The sequence below is a fragment of the Balaenoptera ricei genome, chromosome 17, assembly GCF_028023285.1.
Source record: "Balaenoptera ricei isolate mBalRic1 chromosome 17, mBalRic1.hap2, whole genome shotgun sequence".
Classification (NCBI taxonomy): Eukaryota; Metazoa; Chordata; class Mammalia; order Artiodactyla; family Balaenopteridae; genus Balaenoptera; species Balaenoptera ricei.
In genome coordinates, this window is record NC_082655.1 from 9,324,714 (window position 1) to 9,349,185 (window position 24,472).

General features: G+C 44.9%; 1 protein-coding gene across 1 annotated transcript in view; it reads left to right on the forward strand.

Annotated features, from left to right (window-relative positions):
- Nucleotides 1–17,077, forward strand: part of KCNQ3 (potassium voltage-gated channel subfamily Q member 3) — a 295,537-nt gene extending 278,460 nt beyond the window's left edge. The window contains exons 10-15 of the mRNA XM_059901188.1: nucleotides 5,146–5,348; nucleotides 6,275–6,377; nucleotides 8,863–8,994; nucleotides 11,893–11,991; nucleotides 14,036–14,120; nucleotides 15,744–17,077. Of these exons, the coding sequence (XP_059757171.1) occupies nucleotides 5,146–5,348; nucleotides 6,275–6,377; nucleotides 8,863–8,994; nucleotides 11,893–11,991; nucleotides 14,036–14,120; nucleotides 15,744–16,478 (1,357 nt within the window). The 3' untranslated portion in view covers nucleotides 16,479–17,077. The remainder of the gene's footprint in view (nucleotides 1–5,145; nucleotides 5,349–6,274; nucleotides 6,378–8,862; nucleotides 8,995–11,892; nucleotides 11,992–14,035; nucleotides 14,121–15,743) is intronic.
- Nucleotides 17,078–24,472: the final 7,395 nt, after the last annotated feature.

Here is a 24,472-nt window from a genome sequence, read left to right on the forward strand (position 1 = left end):
CTCTTTGTTTCCTGGTGTTGACTGAAAAAAATACACAACCTAAAAGTTGAGAATTACGTTTTATTCAGCAGACTTTCTGAGGACTTAAGCCCTGGATACAGCCTCTCAGATCGCTCTGAGGGACCGTTCCAAAGAGCATCCAGGATATATAGGAGTTTCTGACACAAAGACCAGGTGGTCAGAACATCGAAAGTTTACTGTTCATGAAAGAAAACCAGGTATCTCAGGTTAAGCAAGTTAGCGCTTTTCTATGTATGGGAAGATGCAAAAGTCTGGACTCATTGAAATCATTCCATTGATAGGCACCCCAGCTCTCTAGGGCCAGTATCTGGTGCTTTCTCACCCTGAATCCCCTCAGAGTGCACCTTGGGGGGCATCGTGTTTCTATCCTGAGTTCCCTCAGTGTTCACCTTTGGGGCAGCTGTAATGTGATGGCTTGATGGCTGCAACATCCTTTGTTTACTGATCTGACAGGCAACATTTTCTTCATTGACACTGGTCAGATTTCCAACTAGATATATATATCTGTTTGCCTATCGTGTGATTTCTTGACCTTATTGTAAGCTCACTGGAGGCTGAAAACCATGTCTGTTTTAGTCACAACTATTACCTTAGCAAGTTACCAAGAGCCTAGCATCTTCAAGGTGTAGAACACATTTTTGTGGAATAAATACATAACATTAGCTCTATTTTACAGGAGAAAAAAAAAACCGGAATCAGAAAGAGTTAACGCCTTGCCCAAGTTAAAAATTATTAACTGCAGGGCAGCGATTAGAACCCGGTTCTCTTCTCCCAAAGGCAACACTCTTTCCACTTTACAGCACATCCTCCCTCAGCTGAAGTTGGGTTCATTTTCTTAATCAGAAGGTCAAATAGTATTATGCCTTCCTTCTTTCACCCAACATCATAACAGTGTTTTCAGTGCTTACTATGTGCCAGGCACTGTGTTAGATGCTGGATCATCAGACAAAGTACAGTTTCTGAACAGATAGCTTACGCTTTTGGTTTCTTATGCTCAGCTCCGTTGACTCTTTGGGTGGGATAAGCTTTTGCTGTGGGGCTACCCTGTGTGCACTGTAGGAAGTTTAGCGGTATCCCTGGCCTTGACCCACTAGAAGCCAGTAGCACTCTCCAAGTTATGTCAATCAAGTGCGATTCCAGACATTGCCAAATGTCCACTGGGGGCAACATGAGAGAGAGAGAGAGTCCCTCGAAAGTCAGAGATTTCATTATGGTGGCCAAGTGCCATGGTTGAGGAAAGTCTTTAAGAAAGCACAGTGAATGGATATCTAATTGGACCAAGAGTGGAAGTGTGCCTTGGGACTGATGTTTGGACGAAGTTTCAGACAAAAAGTCGGTCTTTTGGATAAAAGAAGGGATGAAGGTTTTCCTAGATACAGGTCACCACTTGTGCCAAGGCTGGGAAGTGTGAAGTCAGGGAACTGCATGGAGTTTAACACAACTTAGAGTTCCCTGGGGCAGGAGCCCAGGGCAGGGACTGAACAACTTTACCAGGAAAGAACAGCCTTGATTTTACTTTTGCCATCCCTAGTCTCTATTTCCAGTTTTCCCAATTCGTGTTTGGAAATCATTTGTCTGCACTTAACAAATCAGGGATCCCGGCTTTCCAAGGGAATCTGATGTCAGCTTCAAGGAGAGCTTTTCTTGCGAGACCTGGCATAGCCTCCAAACGCACGGCCTGAATCATGCACTAGAAATCCATACGGAGAAGGGCAGAGATGGGTTTTGAGTTTCAAGGATGAACTTTGCCTTGCATTTGATTATCCTTTGGGGTCTTGGACTTCAGGCACCACAATTAAGAAGTAAACTGATCACCCACTTTGCTGGAGAAAGAATTCCGTAGCCTCTTAGGCTCGATGGCCGGGAGAAAGAATTCCGTAGCCTCTTAGGCTCGATGGCCGTAATTCAGAGCCGAGATTTCTGACTTGTGCCCGATGCATCTGGACTCCTAACGCTGTCAGAATCCATCTCTCATAAAACGATCCCTGGGACCAATGGGGTATTAAGCGAACGTAGCCAAAGCAATTCAGACTGTTAGAAGTTGCAGTGAAATATTTAAATGCCAAACAAGCGAATCCTAAATCCCAACAGAGATAGAACCAAGAGAGTTCTTTCATTATCTGATAGTCAGCAGTTATCCTGAGATTTCAAATCAGGACAAAGTGGCTGCCATTACTTTTTTGACTTTTGTCTTGCTTAGTTTAGAATTAAGCTTCTCATACACTTATCTCCTGCCAAGGTCAAGTTCTGTGACAATGGTGAGTGTTTGAGACTAGCATTAAGAAGAAGTACTGTAAAATAATATATAAATCCTGAGAACTCATCTCAGTTCATTAAAAAAAAAAACCAAAACACTTTTTTGTGGCTCAGGAAATTTTATCCATCCTTTTCACACGTCATTAGCTTTCTACTGCTTCTGTAGGAAGAGGATTATTTACCGAGATAATGGTGACAGCCAGCATTTATTGAAAGCTTCTCACATCCGCATCCCAGACAGCCGGCTAAGCATTTTACACGTATTCCCTCACTTAACCCTTCCACAACCACATGTAACGTGGGCTGGTCCTCATCATTGTGCCCGTGAAGAAGCTGAGGGCCAGACGGCATGAGTTCTGTGTCCTAGGTTACATGTTTTTTAGGACGTTTCCCCTCAGGCCAGTTTTGCCCCAAAGTCCTGACCATCAGGCTGTGCTGAGCAGGGATGTGGGGTGGGTTCAGAGATAACCAGCCAGAGTCCTTTCTTTGCCAGGACTACACAGTCGAGTGGGGCGGGCGGGTGTGGGAACGTACAGCCTCTACCCTGTGCACTAAACACGGAGACGGAGAAAAACACAGCCTGTCTTTGGAGCAGATGGGGAGAACTTAGTTTCCAAGAGGGGACCCTTGGGCAGTTTTTTTTTTTTTTTCCCTTGGGCAGTTTTAAAGGGCAGATGGGAATGAGGTCAACTGAGAAGGCAAGAAAGGGCATGGCTGAGTGCACCAAGGCATGCAGGAGGGGACTTGGGGATGGGCAAGGGGCTTGGTACCGACGGAATGACGGATCTGCTTGGTGGTATAGCAAGGCAGGTAGGCAGGGGCCAGGAAGCAGAGGGCCTGAGAAGTGACCGACCTAAAGTCCCCTCTTTCCTTAGCTCATGGCTAGGAAAGCCTTCTCTGTGTGTTCAGTTGACTTCCTGCCTTGTTCAGTATTTTTAGCCCCTGGACCCTAATATATTCTCATTAGTCATTCACCTAGTACTGGTCAGGAAACCACTCTGAAAACTTTGACCAGCTCAGGAAAGATGGAGTCATCTGAGTACTGGCATTTCTCTGAATTTACTCTGGGCAGGTACATGTATTCATGTAACAATGCCGGGCGAGAGAGAACAGTCCAGAAGGAGTCAGGTGTAACAATTACTCATCCACTTGTTCGTTCATTCATTAATCAAATACTTCTTAGTGCCTTCTCTATGCCGGGCTGAAGACAAGAAGCATTGCAGACATTATCATATGTAATGCTCCCCAAATCTCTCCGAAGCAAAGTGTTGTCAGGCCCACGTAACCGATGAGGACCCGGTTCTCAGAGAGCGTAAGGCACCTGCTCGGCACGAGGTGCTCCCGCCTCTGCAGCTCCAACGCCAGGACCTCCTCACCACCCCAAGCCACAAAGATGGCAGCAGCTTCTGGCACGAAGCACGTGGCTGTCATAACCAGACGCAGACTTTAGAAATACTCAGTTATCTCAGGATGATGCAAAGCTGACTTGACCACCCATATTCATTTGTTCACTCATTTCTCCCACAAGTACATGCACACCTGCTGGGTACCAAGCCCCGTGTGGGTGATGGAGAGAACGCAGCTGAGCTGAGTGTATTGATGTGTGAAACAAGCAATATGGGTCTCTCTGGTCCGTACCACACAAAAGGGCTTCCCTCCTGTGCCCACTCAGGTGAGGGGCAGAGGCTAAGAAACAGAGGGAGAAATTACTATTTATAGAGCAGCTACTGTATCCCAGGCTCCATGCCAAACCCTTGACAGGCATCATCCCACTGCAACCAAGTGAAGTGGGACGTGCTTATCCCTATTTTAAAGATGAGGTAACTGAGGCTGGCTAAGGTCACAGATTTGCCCGAGGACACCTAGATGGTTTCTGCACCAGGGCAACTTTCCGTTGGACTCATTAACTGTTTTTTTGTGCCAAGAAGACTTTTGGCAGAACGATGAAGTCCAGGGACCCTTTCTCAGAATAACAACTTTGAATCCATAAATAAAAGACAGACAGTTACAAAAGAAACTGATGATGTTGAAATGTAATTACCAAAATATTTAAACTTTTGAGATGCAGTCGTATACGTGCTTCTTTGTGATGAATCTAATGGCATGATGTAGTGGCAGGTTGAATACTACCATAATTTCAAAGCAGTGACGAGCATGGCAATACCTGGAGATAACAGGATATAAAATGACCTGTGATTTCTGTTGTGGAAAGTCACAGGATATGGCTGGGGCATTGAGGATATTACTGGGGTCTATTCATACATTCATAATTGAAAGACATGCTAATTTTCAGTTTGAGATAGTGAATTAAAATCTAATTAGTAAATTAAAACTGCGGTGTTTTTTCCATCCAAGCCCATGGATCTCCCCCAGAGTTCTGTCCATGGTGGGGTGTCTGTGGACACCAGGTTAGGGTACCTGCTTTGTGTCATTTATGTCATTCGGTTCTGTTCAAGGAACACTTGATAAAGCTTTGCCTCTGTGAGTCACTATCTGGGCACCATGGAGTGGTACAAGGGAATTTATTGATGCAGAGGAGATGGGAGTGGAGGAGGAATGAAGCTTTGCTGCCTGCTACTACGGGCTGGCATTTTATATCCTGGATCTCGTTTAAGCTGCACTTAAGCATATGAAGAAACTGAAATTCAGAGAAACGCGCCTGAGGTGTAATAGCTAGTCAGTTGCCGAGCTAGGATCTGAACCAAGCCCTGTCCCATTCCAAGCCGCTCAATCAGATTGAGCCTTGGAGGCACGAGTCCCACTCCCGCCCGCGTGGAGGAGGATGGGTGCGTCTTTATGGAGAGGGACGGGAAATTATGAAAGCCTGCACTCAAGGAGGAAAATTGTTCACTTTTGCTTATTTTGTAGCCAAAAGCTGGGTCTCTTGGATCGGGTTCGCCTTTCTAATCCTCGTGGTAGCAATACTAAAGGAAAGCTATTTACCCCTCTGAATGTAGATGCCATAGAAGAAAGTCCTTCTAAAGAACCAAAGCCTGTTGGCTCAAACAATAAAGAGCGTTTCCGCACCGCCTTCCGCATGAAAGCATACGCTTTCTGGCAGAGCTCTGAAGGTAACACCCTTCCTCTTCCTCAGCCTGTCTCCTCCATGTCACCTTCTCCCACCCTCTTCCTTCCTCTCCTCCCTCCTTCCCTCCCTCCCTCCTTCCCTCCCTCCCTCCTTCCCTCCCTCCCCTGTGGAAGAACCCTGCAGTCTACAAAGTAGCCCTTTCCTACTGCCCGAATCAGCTTCTCACTTGTCTTATCCTCAGCCCCTGGGCTGTGATAGGTCCCTGCACTCACTCCACGAGCAGAGGGCCCACGTTAGCTGTTCTCCTGGGCCAGGGTCACCACGTGTGTCTGCACAGCCCCTCCAGGGAGCCTTGGGACATACCGCCATGGATCCTAAGGGTGGCCCTGATGAGTGCATTGCCATGGAGGTCACCTTGAAGGATGGAGAGGGGCCAGGTGCAGAGTGATCTGGACACCTGGGGAACTCAGCACCCCCAGGGGTGGGAAGAGGTGTTGGAAAAGTGCCCCATGGGGGCTGTAGGAGCAATACATCTGTGTGCCCCTCTCACTTATGAAAAGGGAGGATGAGTAAGGCTCAGAAAGTGACCACCCCCCAGTCAAGGTCACAAGGATAATGACTGACAGAGCAAGAATCTAAACCCGGTCTGTCTGATAAACACCCACGTGTGTCCCTTTGCTGCCTCCAAAGGGCCACTCCGGAACCCTGGAATTCACATCACCTCCATCCTAGCCTTCTCCCCCAGCAACAGTCCTGACCTACAGGCACCTCTGACTCAGACTTCTGGATAACGGAAGGGAGATGAGGAGAAAGTCTGAATGACGTCACAACTGGAGAACGCATCGGGGTTTCTGAAATGGGAATGGAGATTCAGGAGGTTGAGTTTGGATGGCTCTGACCGAACCAGGTCCCCGAGCCTTTCTGAGTACTGTGGCCTGCCGTTGATATGTGTGTCTCCTTCCCTCCCAGATGCCGGGACGGGCGACCCCATAGCGGAAGACAGGGGCTACGGGAATGACTTTCTCATCGAAGACATGATCCCCACCCTGAAGGCCGCCATCCGAGCCGTCAGGTAACGCCCCCTCCTCCCTACCTGTGGGCTTCCCGAGGCCCCAGCTCAGCTCCCACAGGATGCGGTTTTGTAAAGTGCTCTTGGGCTTTGGGAAGGTGGGCAGAAGATCCCTCAAGTAACCCCTGAGTCAAGTCCAGACACTATGTCAATTCTAAGGGAGCGGCTACATTAGGAGGTCATCCTGGGAGATTCTTGCTCTCTGTTTTATAAAAATGCTTACACAGGCCCCTGACAGTGTTTCCAACTGTCACCCTCTTGTCTGGCTTCGGCCACCATTTATTTTAAAGGATGTTGGGGAGGCAGGGGTGTATTGACATGGAGTTTTCTTTTATAGGCTTCTTACTCAAAATAGCTTTTCTTCCGTCTGTCTTCATCCATCTAGTTCTTTTTTAATTAACATTTTCAAGAAGATAATCAAGGATAGGATTTTTTTGTCTGCTTCAGACAAGACTGTAATTCACCCTGGCTATTTCTGTTTTGTTTTGAATCCCACAAGAAAATAAAAATATGCTACTACTTCAAGAAACCTTTGACCAGGATATGGGCTTATAAGCACTCCGCCATAGTGGCAGTGAATTCTAGAAACTAAGTCGGAGTCTCTGAGAACTAGTCGTGATATTTTCAGAAGATTCCCAGTCCAATAGATCAGGGAGCACAATAGTTTATAATAGGTGGCCCTCAGCAAAGCCGCTGACCTGGTTCCTCCTGATCCCATCCTGTACAATGTCCCAGAAATGAGGCTGGGTAAAAACACAACTACCTGGATTCATAACTGGTTGAATGGTCTTATTCAAAGAAAACCAATGAATGAATCTGTGTCAAGCTCGAGGGAGGTCTTTGCTGGGATGCTTCATGGTCTGGCTTCTGCCCCATCCTTTTTAGCATTGTCCTTGATGCCTTAGTTCAGGGGCTGGCAAACTTTTTCTGTAAAGAGCCAGGTAGTAAATATGTCAGGATTTATGATCCATAGGTCTCCGCTGTATTCAACCTTGATTTTGTAGTGCAAAAGCAACTGTAAACAGTCTAGAAATGAATGACTGGGACCGTGTTCCAACATAACTTTACTTTCAAAAACAGGCAGTGGGCCAGATTTGTCCTGCAAGCCATGGTTCCTGATACCTACCTTAGATGGAGCTATGTAAAGGGCAGGCTTAGAAAATGACATACAATTGGCAAGGATGGTGAGTTGGATATACAATCAATAGGCAATAATAGTGTTTAGGGGCTGACGCCATGGGCTATGACAAACAAAATGAGCCTTGAATGCACCATAAAAAAGGCCTGTACATGGGACTTCCCTGGTGGTCCAGCGGTAAAGAACCCCCCTTACAGTGCAGGGGACTCAGGTTCGATCCCTGGTCAGGGAACTAAGATCCCACAGGCCACTGAGCTCGAGCGAGAAGAGAAAAGAAAGAGAAAACCCGAACGCCATAACTAGAGAGAAACCCAAATGCCACAACTAGAAGAAAAGAGAAAACCTGAACGCCACAACTAGAGAGAAACCCAAATGCCACAACTAGAAGAAAAGAGAAAACCCGAACGCCACAACTAGAGAGAAACCGGAACGCCACAACTAGAAGAAAGAGAAAACCCAAACACCACAACTAGAGAGAAACCCATTGCCGCAACGAAAGATCCCTCCTGCCTCAACAAAGATCCCGCGTGCCACAACTAAGACCCGATGCAGCCAAAAAATAAAAGACCTGTACAAGTATGAGATGGGATGACCTGGGTAGCTGTGTTTCCTACCTGGCCTATGATTAAAGGTTTTAATTGACACTATGTTCAGCAAGAGTTGAGCTCGTGATGGGAATTTCAAGGAGCATTAATCACCTAGGATGGCTTTACTGGTTCCCAGGAAGATGGGAGGGTTCAGCATCTCCAAATTCTGGGCACCCCACTTAATTGAGAACCTGAGAAAACTCGGGGAACAGAAGCTAGCTTTTCTCTTCCAGGAGCTTATAAACCAAAAGACTAAGGAGGCTATTGAGGAAGAGACATGTCAGCTGTCCTCAGATAGAAAGCAGTGTGACACAGGATTAGGACCGTGAGCCTTGTCCGCATACAAACCTGGGTTTGAAGGAAACTCTGACGTTATGAGCTAGGTGGCCCTGGGAAGATGCTGAAGCTGTCTCGGCCACAATTGCATCATCTGTGAATTGATCTATTAGCAAATTGTGAATGCACTTAGATCAGTGTCTGGCATGTAATGAATGTGAAATAAATGTTAGCTCTTACTGTTACTATGAATTTATTATTCAAATGAGTAAAAGGAGGTAGTCATGAAGGAGAGATGCCAGCCAGCCTAATTCAGTGTGTTTCCAAGAGGTAGAACCAGGACCAAGAGTTGAAACTTCTCATCAAGCTGTTTCTCTTTGGTTCTTTTATCCTCCCCCCTCCTCCGCCCCAGAGTTTGCTCATCTTGTATCATAATTTCTTTTACTCTCCACTCTTGACGTACAAATGTCTCTACTCTGCCTTGCAGAATTCTACAATTCCGTCTCTATAAAAAAAAATTCAAGGAGACTTTGAGGCCTTATGACGTGAAGGATGTGATTGAGCAGTATTCCGCCGGACATCTTGACATGCTTTCCAGGATAAAGTACCTTCAGACGAGGTAAGACAGCACACCTGGAAGGATGGTGCTCTCCTGACTGCCAAGGAATTAGAGCCAGGTAGACCTTAGAGCTGAGGGTGAAAGGCATTCACTAATCCACAATGCAGGGGAGAAATTTTAAGAACAAACATATTCATCAAACATGGATGTCAAGGCCAACCAACACCAGATCAGACAGGCTGGGAAGAATTTCTATGACATTGACACGGCCAAGATCAGCACCCTGATAAGGCCTCAGGGAGAAAAAAGGCATCTGTGCTACTGGCCCCTGACTGTGCTGCTTTGGATGTTGCCAACAAAATTGGGATTACCTAAAATGAATCCAGTTGACTAATTCTAAATATAAATTTTCACCCAATTAAAAATTCATCAAGTGTTATTTATACTAGTGAAAATATGGAAACAGCATTGATTCCCAATTCCCAATAATTGCCTCCATTTTTATTAAGCACCTGGGTGCTCTACATTTATGTCTCTAATCCCTTATAACCCCCTAAGTATTGCATTATAGCTGCCATTTTACCAGTGAGAAAACTGAAGCTCAGAGGACAATGGATTTGCCCAAAACTACCCAGCTAGTAGGTGGCAGAGCTGGAAGTTAAACCACATCCAACTGGTTACAAAACTCCCATTCTCTGTAACATACCACACTGCCTCAATTCTATAAATAGTGATTAAGAAAATAATGGCACCTGCTCTCATTAAAAAGTTATGCAGCCATCAAATGACATGTTAAAAATCTATATAGTGGGCTTCCCTGGTGGTGCAGTGGTTGAGAATCCGCCTGCCAATGCAGGGGACACAGGTTCGAGCCCTGGTCTGGGAAGATCCCACATGCTGCGGAGCAACTGGGCCCGTGAGCCACAACTACTGAGCCTGCGCGTCTGGAGCCTGTGCTCCGCAACAAGAGAGGCCGCGATAGTGAGAGGCCCGCGCACCGCGATGAAGAGGGGCCCCCACTTGCTGCAACTAGAGAAAGCCCTCGCACAGAAACGAAGACCCAACACAGCCAAAAATAAACAAATAATAAAATAAATAAATTTAAAAAAGAAAAGATGACTACTATCTTTAAAAAAAAAAATGTATATAGTGAAATAAAAATTTCTGTGATTAGTGAATATGTATATGCATAATATGATTACTAATAGTACACTTAGATACTTATATGGACATATATATGATTATATTTATATATAGTCTACCTAGACCTTGTGATGATATTAACTATGTTACTTGTATACTATGATTACAAAAATGTACACACGTACGTTTATTCAGAAATATACACAACACCTACACACTCTCCCTTACAGGGGCCTAAAGAAAAGAAATAAGACTTCCCCCAAGGGGTTACAGTAGCTCTACTGATGTGCTGAGTCCATGTGTGATTTTTTTTCTACTTTTTAAATTTATCAAATCTTCAATGAATTGTAAAAATATCCTTTTAAAAAGAAAATCATTTAAAACAACTAAAGGACACTTTGATGTCAAGTCATAGAACTGACATCAGGAAGCCAAAGCCCTGTCTGAGGCCCATTCTCAGACCTGTGTGAGATTTCAGATTGACATGAGTCAGGTCCTCTCTGGACCTCAGTTTTCTCATCTGAATATTTCACCATTGGGTTGTCCTGCAGAGTTTATAGGACCATCGTGTTGAATGAGTTGGCCATTAACGATGCTGTTGGGTTGGAAGAATGCTTATTTGTGACCTTCCTTTATCCATAAATGGAATACCAACTGTGACGGCCCAGCATAGTGGCAGGCACACGATCGGCGCTCAATGCCTGCCGAACAAAAGGATGTGTGAACAAGTTCTGAGCCTGAACTGTTATGCTGTTATTTATGCAAACATGTCTCTCTGAGAGATGGAAGGAGGGAGCATGATGTCTAGGACATACCAGACTCCAAAAATATCAGCCCATCTTAATGTGCATTGAGTGGACCTTTGTACAGTCATCATGTTTGGTATTTATCAGGCACATGAGTTTCTGAGTCTTAGCGGGAGGTGGACTGCCTAAGTGGGCTAATCACATACCCCCAGCCATGCTGATACTGCAGGAGGCCAGAGAGAAAGGAAGGGTGATTTAGTACATGGTGGGGTCACTGGAGGAGCAGTTGGGTTTGCAGAGAGACAGAGTGAGGCATGGCTTCTTCTGGGTGCATGGTCTTAGCGGTCCTAGGCCCGTGATAAGATTTCAAGGCTGCTCCCACACCCTGCCCCTGCCGTAGCCCTGCAACTTGATGAGGGGAGGGGGTGGGGGGGGCGTTTGTCTCCCGTTGTGCTGAGGGTGGTGCGGATAGGGAGCTAGTGGCTTGAGCAGAAGAGGAAGCAAGGTGTGGGAGCTAGTGTTGGATCCATCCCTCTAATGGTCGGAGAAGCCTGCAAAGCAGCAGAGAAAAGAGAGCACAGCTGAAAACAGAGCCTATGGTTTAGAAAGAAAAACTCCCTAACTAGATGTTTTGGGTGGAATAAAAGAGCTGGAAGACCAGATAGGCTGTAGCACATATGACATTTCCTATAAGAAATAACAAGACACAACTGTCACCCCGTCTCAGTGGTTTGGCTGCCTCTCTTCCCTGGGATAGAGAGATGCTCTCGGTACCCCTGGACCGAAAAAAGATAATAATACATTGAGATTATAAATTCTTTCTCTCTTTCTGTCTCTCTGTCTCTCCCTCCCTCTCTCTCTCTCTCTCTCTCTCTCTCTCTCTCTCTCTCTCTCTCTTCCTCTCCTTACCTCTTCCTTTCCCTTTCCCCCTTCCTCTCTCTTGTTTCTCCTCTCCTTTATATTCCAAACCCATAGCTGACTACAGAGGGAAGAGGATGAATTGCTTTCCTCTCTTTTCTTGTAAAGCTGTTTTTAATTTAATCCCCTCTCTTTGTGTGCTCTCTTTCAGAATAGATATGATTTTCACCCCTGGACCTCCATCTACTCCAAAACATAAGAAGTCTCAGAAAGGGGCAGCATTCACCTACCCAGCCCAGCAATCTCCCAGGTGGGGCTGTGGTCATGGGCTGACAGGCTGTGTGGCGCCAAAGCCCACGGAGCATCCCCAAATCTCAGCTGGGTTCCTTCACGGTGGGGTGAGGTTGCCATTCCCCTAAACCAGATGAAGAGAAAGAGTTTGAAGCCTACTGTGGCCTGTGGCCATTTGAGAGGTTTCTGTACAAAAGACTTGCAGCCCTTCCACCCAGACCCTATAGGTGACACTGCTTTTTATGGCTATTGAAAATGAAATTAATGGTTTCCTAGTTATAAAATAAGAGGAGGCTTATGAGCTTTATTGGAACCGAAAGAATACGTCATGTTAGCAGAGCCCAAGGCATTCCTGGTCAGCTGTCTTGGCTTTTCCTGCATCATCACCCACAGAGCCCAAGAAGGAAATCAGATGTCAGGTCCCCGACAACATTGTAACAGGTAGAGCTGTGTCCCTCAACAGAGCAGCTCTGCTCTCCCTCAAAAAATGTTTGAGAATTGTCCTTTGCTAGGTCCTCATGAACAAGGAGCAGTCCTTTAGAACAGCGGTCCCCAACCTTTTTGGCACCAGGGACCGGTTTCACGGAAGACAACTTTTCCACGGACTGGGGGTTAGCGGGGATGATTCAAACATATTACATTTATTGTGCACTTTATTTCTATTATTATTACATTGTAATATATAATGAAATAATTATACAACTCACCATAAGGCTGACAGGAGATGTAGCTCAGGTGGTAATGCGAGCGATGGGGAGCGGCTGTAAATACAGATGGAGCTTCGCTCGCTTACCCACCGCTCACCTGCTGTGCTGCCCAGTTCCTAACAGTAGCGGTCCATGGCCCAGGGGTTGGGGACCCCTGCTTTAGAAAGTCCACTATAAAAGAAATGTACACTTCTTTATTCCCAAATGTCTTCAAGGCAGGTAACATGAGTGAAGGGAGGTAGGCGTAAGAAATATTATGCACCTTATCATAATAAGGCTCCTTATTATTAAAGAAGGAAGAACGTAAGGAGGATAATATACAGCATCTAATCTTTGGCGTCAATCCTGGGGATAGAATAGCAAGGGGTGAACGTGCCCCATCCCTAGGAGGTAATTGTTACTTTGTTCTGCTGTTGCTAATTTTACCAATGAAAATCTCTGTTTCCAGAGAGTCTGATTTCTCAAGAAAAGCTACATATCCAGATTTGATGTACAATTCCCCATTTTTGAGATGGCTTAAATGTTTAGAACCCTGTGCAAGCCAAGGAAAACACTGGTGGGCTTGGGTTCAGCACAAGGTCACCAGTTTTTGACATCTGCTTTAATTCAAGATTGCTCAGCCCAAGACAGGCCAGGGTCTTAGCAGGAGTCAGTAGCCTAGAGAGAAAAACCAACTGCCTAGAAAGTGCCAGACATGAATGGTTTCAAGCAATAGCTAGGTGCCCTGAAAGGTCTCTTCTACATAGAACAGTATTGAAACTAACTGGAATTTAGACAGATATGAACTGTGCCTGGCCAAGGAGCAAATGCAGCACACGTCTCAATCCTGTTACCTACGAATATCATCTTTTGCATCATTTTCCAGATTTCACATCTGTTTTCCAGTCTTAACTAAACGGAACAGATGAAATATTGGAATATTGGTCCCCACTGTGTAGAATTTCAAAGATGAGACAAACCCTCCCCCACTCCATCCTCAACCAGTCGTCTGAGACGGAAAGGCCGAGGAGCATAATTTAAAGGAATCAAACACTCTGGGCACAGTTATTAACCTTGACACAAAGCTTCCTAAGAGCAGCTTAATATTCAGCTTCAGGACTTCCCTGGCAGTCCACTGGTTAAACTTCACACCTTCCTGCAGTAAACACGGTAAGCATGAGATGTCCCTGTTGAAGACAGGAAAATGCTGGCCTTTCCTGATGCCCGTTTGCCTCCAGAGTTGCGTGGCCTCTTCCAGGCTATGTCAGCCTGAACACGAGAAGGATAGTTCCAGGGGCCACAGCCCGTCTAGCTGAAATGACCTTGCAAGGCAAAAATAGATATCACGATCTTACAGCATTATGGGCTCTTTCCTAGGAATGAACCATATGTGGCCAGACCATCCACATCCGAAACTGAAGACCAAAGCATGATGGGGAAGTTTGTGAAAGTCGAAAGGCAGGTAGGTCCTTCCTTTCTCTCACCAAAAAACAAGTATGTGAAATTTATTTTCAAATGTCATTTTTTTCATAGGGAGATATAACATACTTGAGAATCTACCATTCATAAAAGGATCTGGAAATGAAATCGCCGATTTAGCACTTTACTGGTTGGGTGATCACATTCAAGTGAATAAATTGTTCTGAGTCTTAGTTCCTCGTATGTAAAATGGGGATTTTAATACCTCATAAGGTTGCCATGAGGATTAAATCAATTGATACCTGTAAATTATCTACAATAGTAGCTGGCACACAGTAAACACTCAACAGATGGTAGCTACTGTTATCATGAACTTCATGGTGTTTAAGGAATGTTGGTGACCTTCTCCACATTTATTCGTAATCCTCCTTCCCTGAAAGTTTGGGTCAGTGTGTGGCCTGTGTGAAGGGGCCTGGAGTAGGGCAGGCTATGGGGGTGGGGTTCATTCAGGACAGAAAGAAACCCATTCAGTCACAGTACCCTAGGTAGCCCACCTCTCATTTCTGCAGTAAAGCAGCTTATATTTCAGGATCGTTTGCCCAACTTTACACTAGATAAATAGCACTGTCAATTTCCTTTAGGATTCCTATCAATCCTTTTATTTTATTCAGAACCTAAAATTGGATCTGTGCAGAAGAAGCAAGAGAAAATGTGAATGATTCTTCTTTTTTGGTATATCAAGAATATCCTTTTCCATTTTAAATTTTTAATTTGTCATCTCAGCTCTTCCATTTACCTGCTCTGTGATGTTTGATGAGTTACTTCATCTCTCTGTGCCTCTATTTCCTCACCTGGAAAATAGAGAGAATATTAGTATCCACCTCATAGGGCTGTTATGAAAATTAAATAAGTTAATATCTTTAAAGTGCATACTAACTGCTAGAGAAGTATTAGTTATTGTTAAGGCTTGGGTACCAACTCAGCCATTACCTAGTTCTACGCTTTGTGTCTTCCTCTGTAAGAGAGGATGGTAGACCTGCCTGCAGTGCTTCCTGGTGAGTTATGAACTGTCAGGGAAAGAACATCCCGTACACACATGAATGCACACTTGTGTCTGTGCACTCAGAGATTTTGATACGTTCTCAATTTTGTAGGTAAGAGCAGATAGATGCAGCTTATCTCAGTGTATCTTCCACTGGCCTCCAAGACCCCTAGGCAGGGTCTCCAGTTCTGAGAAGCTCAATTCTTGCTAACCACTGCCCTTCTATCTTTGGGGCTTACATCACCAGGTAGGGGAAATGTGCACAAACAGTCTAGATGCTTCTGTAAGGGGATGTTTGCAAATCAAGAACTCCCGCTCCTAGACCCAAACAGCAGCAGCAAGGCCACCTCCTCCTCGGGTAAAACTTGTCCTCCACCCATCTCTCTGCTTCCGGCTGTCTGGAAAGTCCTTGCCCTGTTTTTTTTTTTTTTTTTTAGATTAGCACGAATCCATGCGCAAGGCTCAAAATCAAGAGGCACGAAATAATTAGCTGTTATGATGATTACGACTTGCAAGAACCCTCTTCCTTTCTGAAAAGTAAATGCTATAGTTTTTCCTCCCGACCAATAAAACTACCCGCAGGTCCGGAGAAAGCAGTGATTCACGGTTCCTCGTATTTTCCAGGTTCACGACATGGGGAAGAAACTGGATTTCCTGGTGGATATGCATTTGCAGCATGTGCAGCGGCTGCAGGTGCACGTCACCGACTTCTGCCCGACCAAGGGGACCTCCTCGCCAGCTGAGGTGGAGAAGGAAGAGGACCACAGGGATTCGGATTTGAAAACCATCATCTGTAACTACTCCGAGACCGGCGCCCCCAACGCCCCCTACAGCTTCCACCAGGTGCCCATTGACAAAGCCGGCCCCTATGGGTTTTTTGCCCACGACCCCGTGAACCTGTCCCGAGGGGCGCCCAGTTCCGGCAAGGTTCACGCCACCCTTTCCTCCTCGGCGACCACCTATGCGGAAAGGCCCACCGTCCTGCCTATCTTGACTCTTCTCGACTCCCGAGGGAGCTACCACTCCCAGGCTGAACTGCACAGTCCCTGCTCGGACCGGCTCTCCCCCCAGCAGAGACGCAGCATCACCCGGGACAGTGACACGCCCCTGTCCCTGATGTCCGTCAACCACGAGGAGCTGGAACGCTCTCCAAGTGGCTTCAGCATCTCCCAAGACAGAGACGATTATGTGTTTGGCCCGAGCGGGGGGTCCAGCTGGATGAGGGAGAAACGGTACCTCGCCGAGGGTGAGACAGACACGGACACAGACCCCTTCACGCCCAGTGGCTCCATGCCTTTGTCGTCCACGGGGGATGGCATTTCTGATTCGATATGGACCCCTTCCAACAAGCCCACTTAAATGGGGTCGTGGGCTGGCTCCTCCTTGTAATGTAGACAGACTTTGTATAGCTCACTTGCTCTCACACCCGCCATGTACCTGTGAGATTCCCAGCGGCTGCATCAAACGCATGCATGTGCGTGGTAGCCCCACCTGGGCTGGGGCTTCTCGTGGCCTTTTTCTTCTCCAGGTCACCACAGTGAAGCCGCTTCCTTTCAAGCATGGTTTGCATGACTTTACACTATATAAATGGTACCGCTAACCTCTTTAGGATACACATTTATCCGCTGTTCTTACTTTGAATCATGACTGGACCAGTCCAGGGAGAAATGACTGGTGAGCCGTGCCATGTGTCTGTGTGGTTGACTGGCTGGGTTTTGGCTGGGCGAGCAGAGAAAGTCGTCTACGTTGTTTCTAGCATCACTGCCCCTTTGTGTAAAACAGTCCAACAATTAACCGTTTTCTAAAGCAAGCAAATAATTCTCTCAACAAAAATACATTGTGTACCAATGAGGTTGCCTCCTGAGCTAAAAACATGAGGGCAGGAACGAGATAGTCATCACATCTTCAAAACCAATAATTTAAAACATTATTTTATTAAGGAAAGGCTGGAAAACCCTTCCAAAAGCTCTCAAAGGGACCTCACTTAGTCTGTCATTGTCAACTATCATGCCCCGGTTTCCTCATCTATGAAGGGTGGTAGCAGGTGTAACATGTCGGATGAGTTGTGACTAGGCAGGGAGAAAACACACACACATGCACATTAAGATAGTTCCCAAATTATGTAGCCAAAGATAACAAGATTTATCAGCAGCGGGGTGCCCCTCAGGGCAGGAGTTCAGTGCCTTCAAAATGAGGTTCCAATTCACATTCTTCCCCGTGATACTTGTATAAAATATCCATCTCAAATAGGAGCTAGAGCCAAGAGGGCACACAGAAATTATCCAGTCCACGTCCTTCCTTGTAAAAATGAGAAAGCTTAGGCCCAGGTAAAGACATATGCCCAGGGCCACTCCATTGTTCCCCAGAGAACTGGGACTCAAAACCCGGTCAGCTGACTCACTCCAGGCCCCGGTCCCTCCTGCCACACCACTCTACAGTTTACACAACAGGACCGAGATGCCTGTACTCTGTTGTGTGGAAAGCACTCGTGACACTGTTTATCCAGCGGGAGGAGGAGGTCTGCTTTTATTGCAAAACATGTTTGTCGGATGCTTTGCATTTTGGATCCAGAAAAAAGTAATAATACAAGTGAGCTACAACATTCATTAATATGCAAAGAGACAAAATTTCCAGAACCATCCATTTTTCCTCCTCTAGATTTTTTTAAACCACACATAGCTGTAAGACTAGCTGAGCTCACCGTCCTACTATATAAGCATTAATATGAAGCAGAAGCCATCCTGCTAGGAGACATTGCTACTCTCTGAAACACACTGATGGGAAAGGTTTCCGTTAGGCTTGAGGTAATTAGCTAAATGACTACACTGCAGTGTTATTGTCTCACTCTTTTCATACGTCTAAGCACAGGTTGTGGATGGTTGCCTTGATGACAATCAGGATGTTTGAAACGGCCTAAGCGAGTGTCTACATCCCACCGATGTTCTCCCTTGCGGTCTTGTCAAGAGCCATAATGGCTGTGGCAGACATGATGGCTGATGGTTTCATCGTTACCTAATGCAGGGATCTTGCACTATATTGGAGAGAGGAGCTCCTTCCTCAGAGATTGGTTTCTTTCAACCTATGTGTCAACAGGTACCATGTAAAAGGCTCAGAGTACAGTAATAATGAAGGGTCAGCCCCTGACTTTAGGAACTTACAACCAAAGCCTGAAGTCCTTGGCTTTGTGAGTGGTAAAAAAGGAGTTTTACTTGGTGAGCCCCACGAATGGATGGGTGTTGACTTTGAAGTCCGAGGTAGGAAATACACAAGAGTGCGCACATACATCAGACGTGAAACCCCCTCCCCCATGGTTTGCCATTTGACTTTCTGGCTATCTGAAGGGCAAAGGGCGTGTGATCCTCCTGACTCCCTTCAGTATGGCTGCAAGTGCCACTGGAGTTGATGACCTAAGAAACCTTATGCCCCTTCCTTAGAGTTCGGTTCTTGATTCTGAACTTCCTGGAATCTTTTGTCAAAAATGATTGAGCCATCTAACATACCAATTATTTTTCTAACTTATTAATATTCTTGCAGAACCTACTGGCCTCAGTATCTTACAAATAGAGGCATTTTCCAAGAACTCAATGGAGTTCCCAGCTGGAAGAGTGAGACTTTCTCATCCTCAGGTTAAAAATAGTTACCGTGGCTCCAAAGTTAGAGGATTACCTTAGGTTCTTTTAGTAACTGATGAAGAATTGGAGTTTGTATTATTTTCCAAACCATTAGAGGACAGTCTAGCTTCCCTGCTGGATCATAAGGCCAGGACGGCAGGGATTGGGTTTGTGTTGATTACGTACCTCCAATGCAGTATGTTGTCTTTATCAGTGTAGACAAAGGCAAACTACATCTTCATGAATGAATAAATGATAAGAATCGTAAGAGCTGTTCTTTCCCATCTAAGAAAACAAAAAAGAAAGAAAAATCATCTGGAATATTCTGCTTTGATATTCCTTTAAAAAAAACCACATTCCAGAAATGCAAACCAAACCTACTCAAGTTGCCTGCCCACAGACGACATCATCAACATGGCTGGCATTGATGAAGTAGAAATTCAGAGTCTGGGATTGAACATAAGTTATTAGGAGAAACAGTGTGTGCTTCCACAAACATCTTTTTGTCAAACAAAAAAAAAAACAGCATGATGAAATAATCCAGCAGAATTGGTAAATAACACAGCCCAAGATTATTCTACTTCAGATAAACCAGTGGTTCTGAAGCTTGCCCAGGAAATTGCAATAGTTTCAGCAGAACTCCATGAAATAATGACAAATGAAGGATGATATTCTCAAGGGAAACTATGATATATGTATTCAGTCTCTGTGTCACAACATGATATATGCAAAATTGAAGAGGTCGTCTTTTAGCAGGATCAACATTAATGAGATAAATACACTTTCCAAATGTTAGGTGAAGGGTGATCCTACTGGGCTGAGAAGAAAATACTTGAGATCAGTTTTGAGTTTTGACTATCAGAGACTAGCACACAAGCAAATACTGAAAGTTTTTTTGTTCTTTTTATTGTGAGAGAAAAGAAAAATCAAATTGAGAAAGTACTATTCACTAACTGTGTTTGTTCTGGAAACTGAGAGATTAGACTTATTAGACATGGCGTTGATATTATAAAGCTCTAGTTGTCATGAAAACATAGCCAGAAAACCCCAAGGTATATACTGTACATCAAATGAGCTCATTAATCAACAGTATGCATTTAATGCCTATTTTGTGCAAGACAGTTCCTAGACACTAAGTTGAAAGAATAATTACTTATGGAAAATGTTAACATAACAGGAGCTACTCATAACTGGCCAAGATCATTGTCATAATTCCATGCCACTCTAATGAGCGTGATAAAAACGTTCCTTTGTTTATTCATTTACAAGATTTATTAAGCACCACTGTCTTCTAGGCACTGCACAATGCACCAGAAATTTGGAGATAAGAAAAATACAGACTGCTATCAAAAAGCTAGGAATCTGGTGGCCTTGAATTATTAAAGGTCCCTTTAAATTATGTCTACCAGAAGTGGAAAGAACCTGATTTCATCCCTGCAGACAACTATACAGACAGGAATGCTTCCTAGGTTGGAATCAGTGAGAGACTGAACATGGAAGAAAGTGAAAGCAAAAATTCTGCATCAAAATCGTAATGACCCCATCAGCTCAGGGACAGCTGATTGGATTGTATGGGGACTTTGAGTTTGGGTTCAATGCTTTAGACATTATAGCTCCAGACAAGCTGTGGAAGAAGGAGTTTCTGGAGTATCTGAGAAGGCTCTTGGAGAAATCAGCTTTCTCTTCCTCTCCAAATCCCTACCATGATTGAGACCAGGCAAGGAGCTGAGCTACTTCCATTTCATTGTGTTGACCAAGAGAAGCTTATAGTAAAGACCAATATACAGTATCTATTTAGAGAAAAGTGTCACTCTGCTTCTGGAAACCTGCACATCAGATTCTCCTGGGACAAGAGAATAAATGTGTCCAGTGTCCTAAGAAGCCAACTTCACTTTGGAAAGTGCACCCCAGCTTCCTCCAGAAGATGCCCCATAGCTACTCTTTGTTTTCCTTGAATACATATCCAGGGCACCTAGAACCCCAAGGATTATCTTTGCTTTCTGAACCCTGGGCATCCTGAGGAATCTTCCCATGTCCTCACTTGTCTTTGAAGGCTTGCTTGTTTCAGGATGAACTTTTAAACAGACTGTAAGTCCTTTCTTTGTATTCAAATCAACCCAAAGTTCTGTGTTACTGATATTACACTATTTAAAACTGAGCCAACAGTCCCCTAAATCAGGTAGCAAGTATCACGATGCCCAGGTCAGAACATGTTAGGAACCAGCCTATCTGCATAGCTTTAGTGCTTTAGGAAACCAGTAATGAAAAATACCAAAGAGCTCAGAAGGATATAGAGATGCCCTGGATGAAAATTTGAGTTATATTCAAACGTCTTTGGCTTTCCTGATGTGTTTTGATTTTCAAAGACACAATCCATATAGATAAAGCCCCTACTACAATGACTGCCATATCCGGGGTACTGTTATTCATGTCCTTTTTTTACAGTATGTATGGACTCCATTGCCTGAGTCTTGGTATTACTCATGAACTCTAAATTTACACTAGAAAATCTTTTTCAGAAAAAGAGTGGTGAAGATACAATCCCAATTTTTACACAACAAAATCAGGCACTTTCACAATTGCTATTTAAATAAGGACATCTCTAGAAATAGAAATGCTTACTTTTTCCATCAAAATAAGGAAGAGCAGGAATGTCGGAATGAGGAGAGCAAGACTGTTGGATCCCAGTGGTTGGGCTGCGGCAGTTCCATGGGACTGTACCAGATCTGTACCAGATACTGCACCGTTGTCTCGAAGGATGATTTGTAGGAGGTAAAGCCAAATAGAAGGAATAATTAAATATAAAGAAATGAGTGTTTTCAACGAGGAAATTCAACCGTGCCATGATGTCTGTCAGACAGATGCTAGCAATGAGTGGAGAACTTCCAAGAAAGAGTTTTAAGTTTGCTGAAACCCTCCTCAGGGGGATTTGTTCCCAGCTTTGAACAGCCTCAACTCTGGCATTCCTGCAGGAAAACTGTGACTAGTGTTTTGCTTTATTATCATAGACACAGGGAGGTATAATTTCATAGATTCTTAGATGCTCAGAGCAAGAAGAGACCTTAATCACCCAGACCACCTCTCTTTTTATATCAGGAAGCAGAGGCTCAGAGCAAAGGGAGTCACACTTAGTCGATCAGTGATTAAATGAGTGGTTGTGTAGCAGAATCTAGAACTCAGGTCTCCTAACTCCTGGACCAGCTGTTGGAGATCAAAAACTAAAAGTAAAATACCCAGTGAGAATAAAGTATTTCTGTTGAGCCCAGGAGATGAGAGAGAACTTCCTGGTCCACTGGAGAAACTGCAAAACCAGACACATGTGTTGGGACATCTTCCCATCTCTGGAATATGATTGATGATCCCATGCCTTGAAAGATGACATCGCTCTTTCTTCCAAAATCCTGCTGTGTTCCAAAGCTGTAGACATACCACTGCTGCTGTGTGCGGTTGAGAGAAGGAATGAAGAAGAGCACTCCTCCCCTCCGCTCCCCTGGCCTCTCCCCCAAGCTTAGACTGGTTCAGCTCTTTGGTCCATCACTTGGACTCATTCAGCTCCAGAGTGATGCCTCAGGTTATATCCTTACCTATAAGCCAATTTACCAGGATTTCTCCTTGAAAAAAATGTATGGGCTTGATTTTAGGAAATGGGATGTGATTTCTTTGGGGAAGTATATGACCCCAAGTCAGCAGGTCTACTAAAGTTGTCCCTATGCCCTGGGATCTCTGGGTCCCACCTGGGCACAGCCTGGCTCCTCCTGCTTTGTCCCAGAGAATGTCTGTCTGGGTCATATCACAGCCAGGTATTCTAGTCTTCACCAAAAGCTACAAAGAAGCAAACAGGATTCAACTGAAGATATCTTATGTTCCTGTAACTAGAAAATTATTTTAGGAAGTCAACAGGCCTCCATTGGCTCAAATGAGGATTTCCATAATTGGTTTCCACTTATATTGTGCTTGGGATAGATTTTCCAGAATTTTGCAGGGCTCCCCTTGTTAAAGCCAGTAGCAGGATGTTCAGTTCTCCTGAGTCAGGAGCTCCTAAGAGATAGAAAGAAAGGTGGTCAAGTTCTTGGATGGCAATAGGTGACCCAGTGACTTCAATGACTGTCATTCTGTCAGCCTTCACATAGCACCGTTCTAAGCTTAAAATAAGTTTCAGAGGGAAATAAGTCAAAAATGGGGTCTATGTAAGAATAACCTGAGTGTGACTTATAATTAAGCGGTCAAAAGCCTTGCCCAGGGGTTAGGAATATATTTGTAATTCCTCTTAGACTTGTCACGTGGACTCTACAATTTGTTGCCTAAGAGTAATGCAAAATGAGAGCATGTTTTCCCTCAGTGTTCTATTCTCTTCCTCTGTCCACAAGACTGAGGTCAGGGAAGGGGAGGAGAACCCACCCTAAGCTCTCTTTATGAGCAGCACGTGATGTCATAGTTCTCTCCCTCGACTTCATGCAATCCTCATCACAACCCCACTGAGAACGTATTACTGTTTCCATCTTATAGAAAGCCGAAGCTGAGAGGGAGAAGCCGTTAACCAAAACCCATGCACCTCCAAAGCCCATTCTTCCTCCCCACCCCAAGTCTCCCAGGTCAATGGAAATGCTCCCAAATCATGTGTTGTGGGCTTCCACAAAGCCTTGCCCTCCCACACCCCATCACCTTTAAGTAAAATGGTCACAGTCCTGTCGGTTCCCTGGAGAGAAGAGTGATTCTTGCATTGACTGTTCCCCTTGCTATTCGGCGGGTCCTGCCTGCTCCTTTGCGTGGTTTCACGATCCAGCTGTCGGTGGCAGAGAATAATGCCACCTGAATTGTCCATCTGCTTCATGTTGGAATCCGTCAGCTCTGGGAGTTTGGGGTGGCTACAGATTATCCCACAAGTGCCCCTTGTTCTTTGCCCCCAAGGATTTCCTTTCATTGTTTTAACCAAACAAGTTCAAATGTCCCTCCTGACTAGTCTTTTGTCTCTAGACTGTACCTTTATTTCAGAGCTTAGAGATCCTGCAGAAACAGGTGAGTCTTCAAAAACATCCTCTGGGAGGCCAAAGGCTCAGAACAGTTGTGTTTCTCTTTCTCGATGTGAAAAGATCGAGGTTCCCAGTGGAAGCCAACCTGATCTGATAATTGGGCTCTTCTTTTCCCTCCGAATCCTTTTCCAAGGGAGGGGAGCGCAGCTCCACCCTCCGAAGTTCCTGTGAGGGTTCAGGGAGTCCAGATGGGATGCCAAGTTCGGAGACTGGCAGCCACCTTGTTGTCAAGTGTCAGAGGCTTTGCTGTTGGAGATGTGAGGTGGGCCCTGCCCCATCCTGAAAATCACCTTAGAAAGATGCACCAACTTCATCAGATTCGTCAATCATTCCCTGTTTTAAAGAGGAAAAGGCTTTCCACATTGCTTCCAATGGGGTATGGCTATTCTTCTCTTTCTTTTTTCTCTTTGTGATGTAGCAGTGATGGAAAACACCAATCTGAACAGCAAACTGAGGTTTCCAGTGACATGAATCCGTTGTATCTGATTTGGGATTGTATTTTCTTTAACCCCCCTTTACGGCATAGAATTCTGGTGCCTTGCTCCCTGAATTTGTCTCCATGCTACAGTAGGCTTTCTTCACATTCTGGCTTACATGGGAACACAACTCTTCCACAAGTGGCCTTTAGTGCTCTTTATAATATGATTTCCTGTAATTTTTAAACTGTATGTGTAATTTATATTCTGGCTCTGTCCAATATTTGAACAACTTT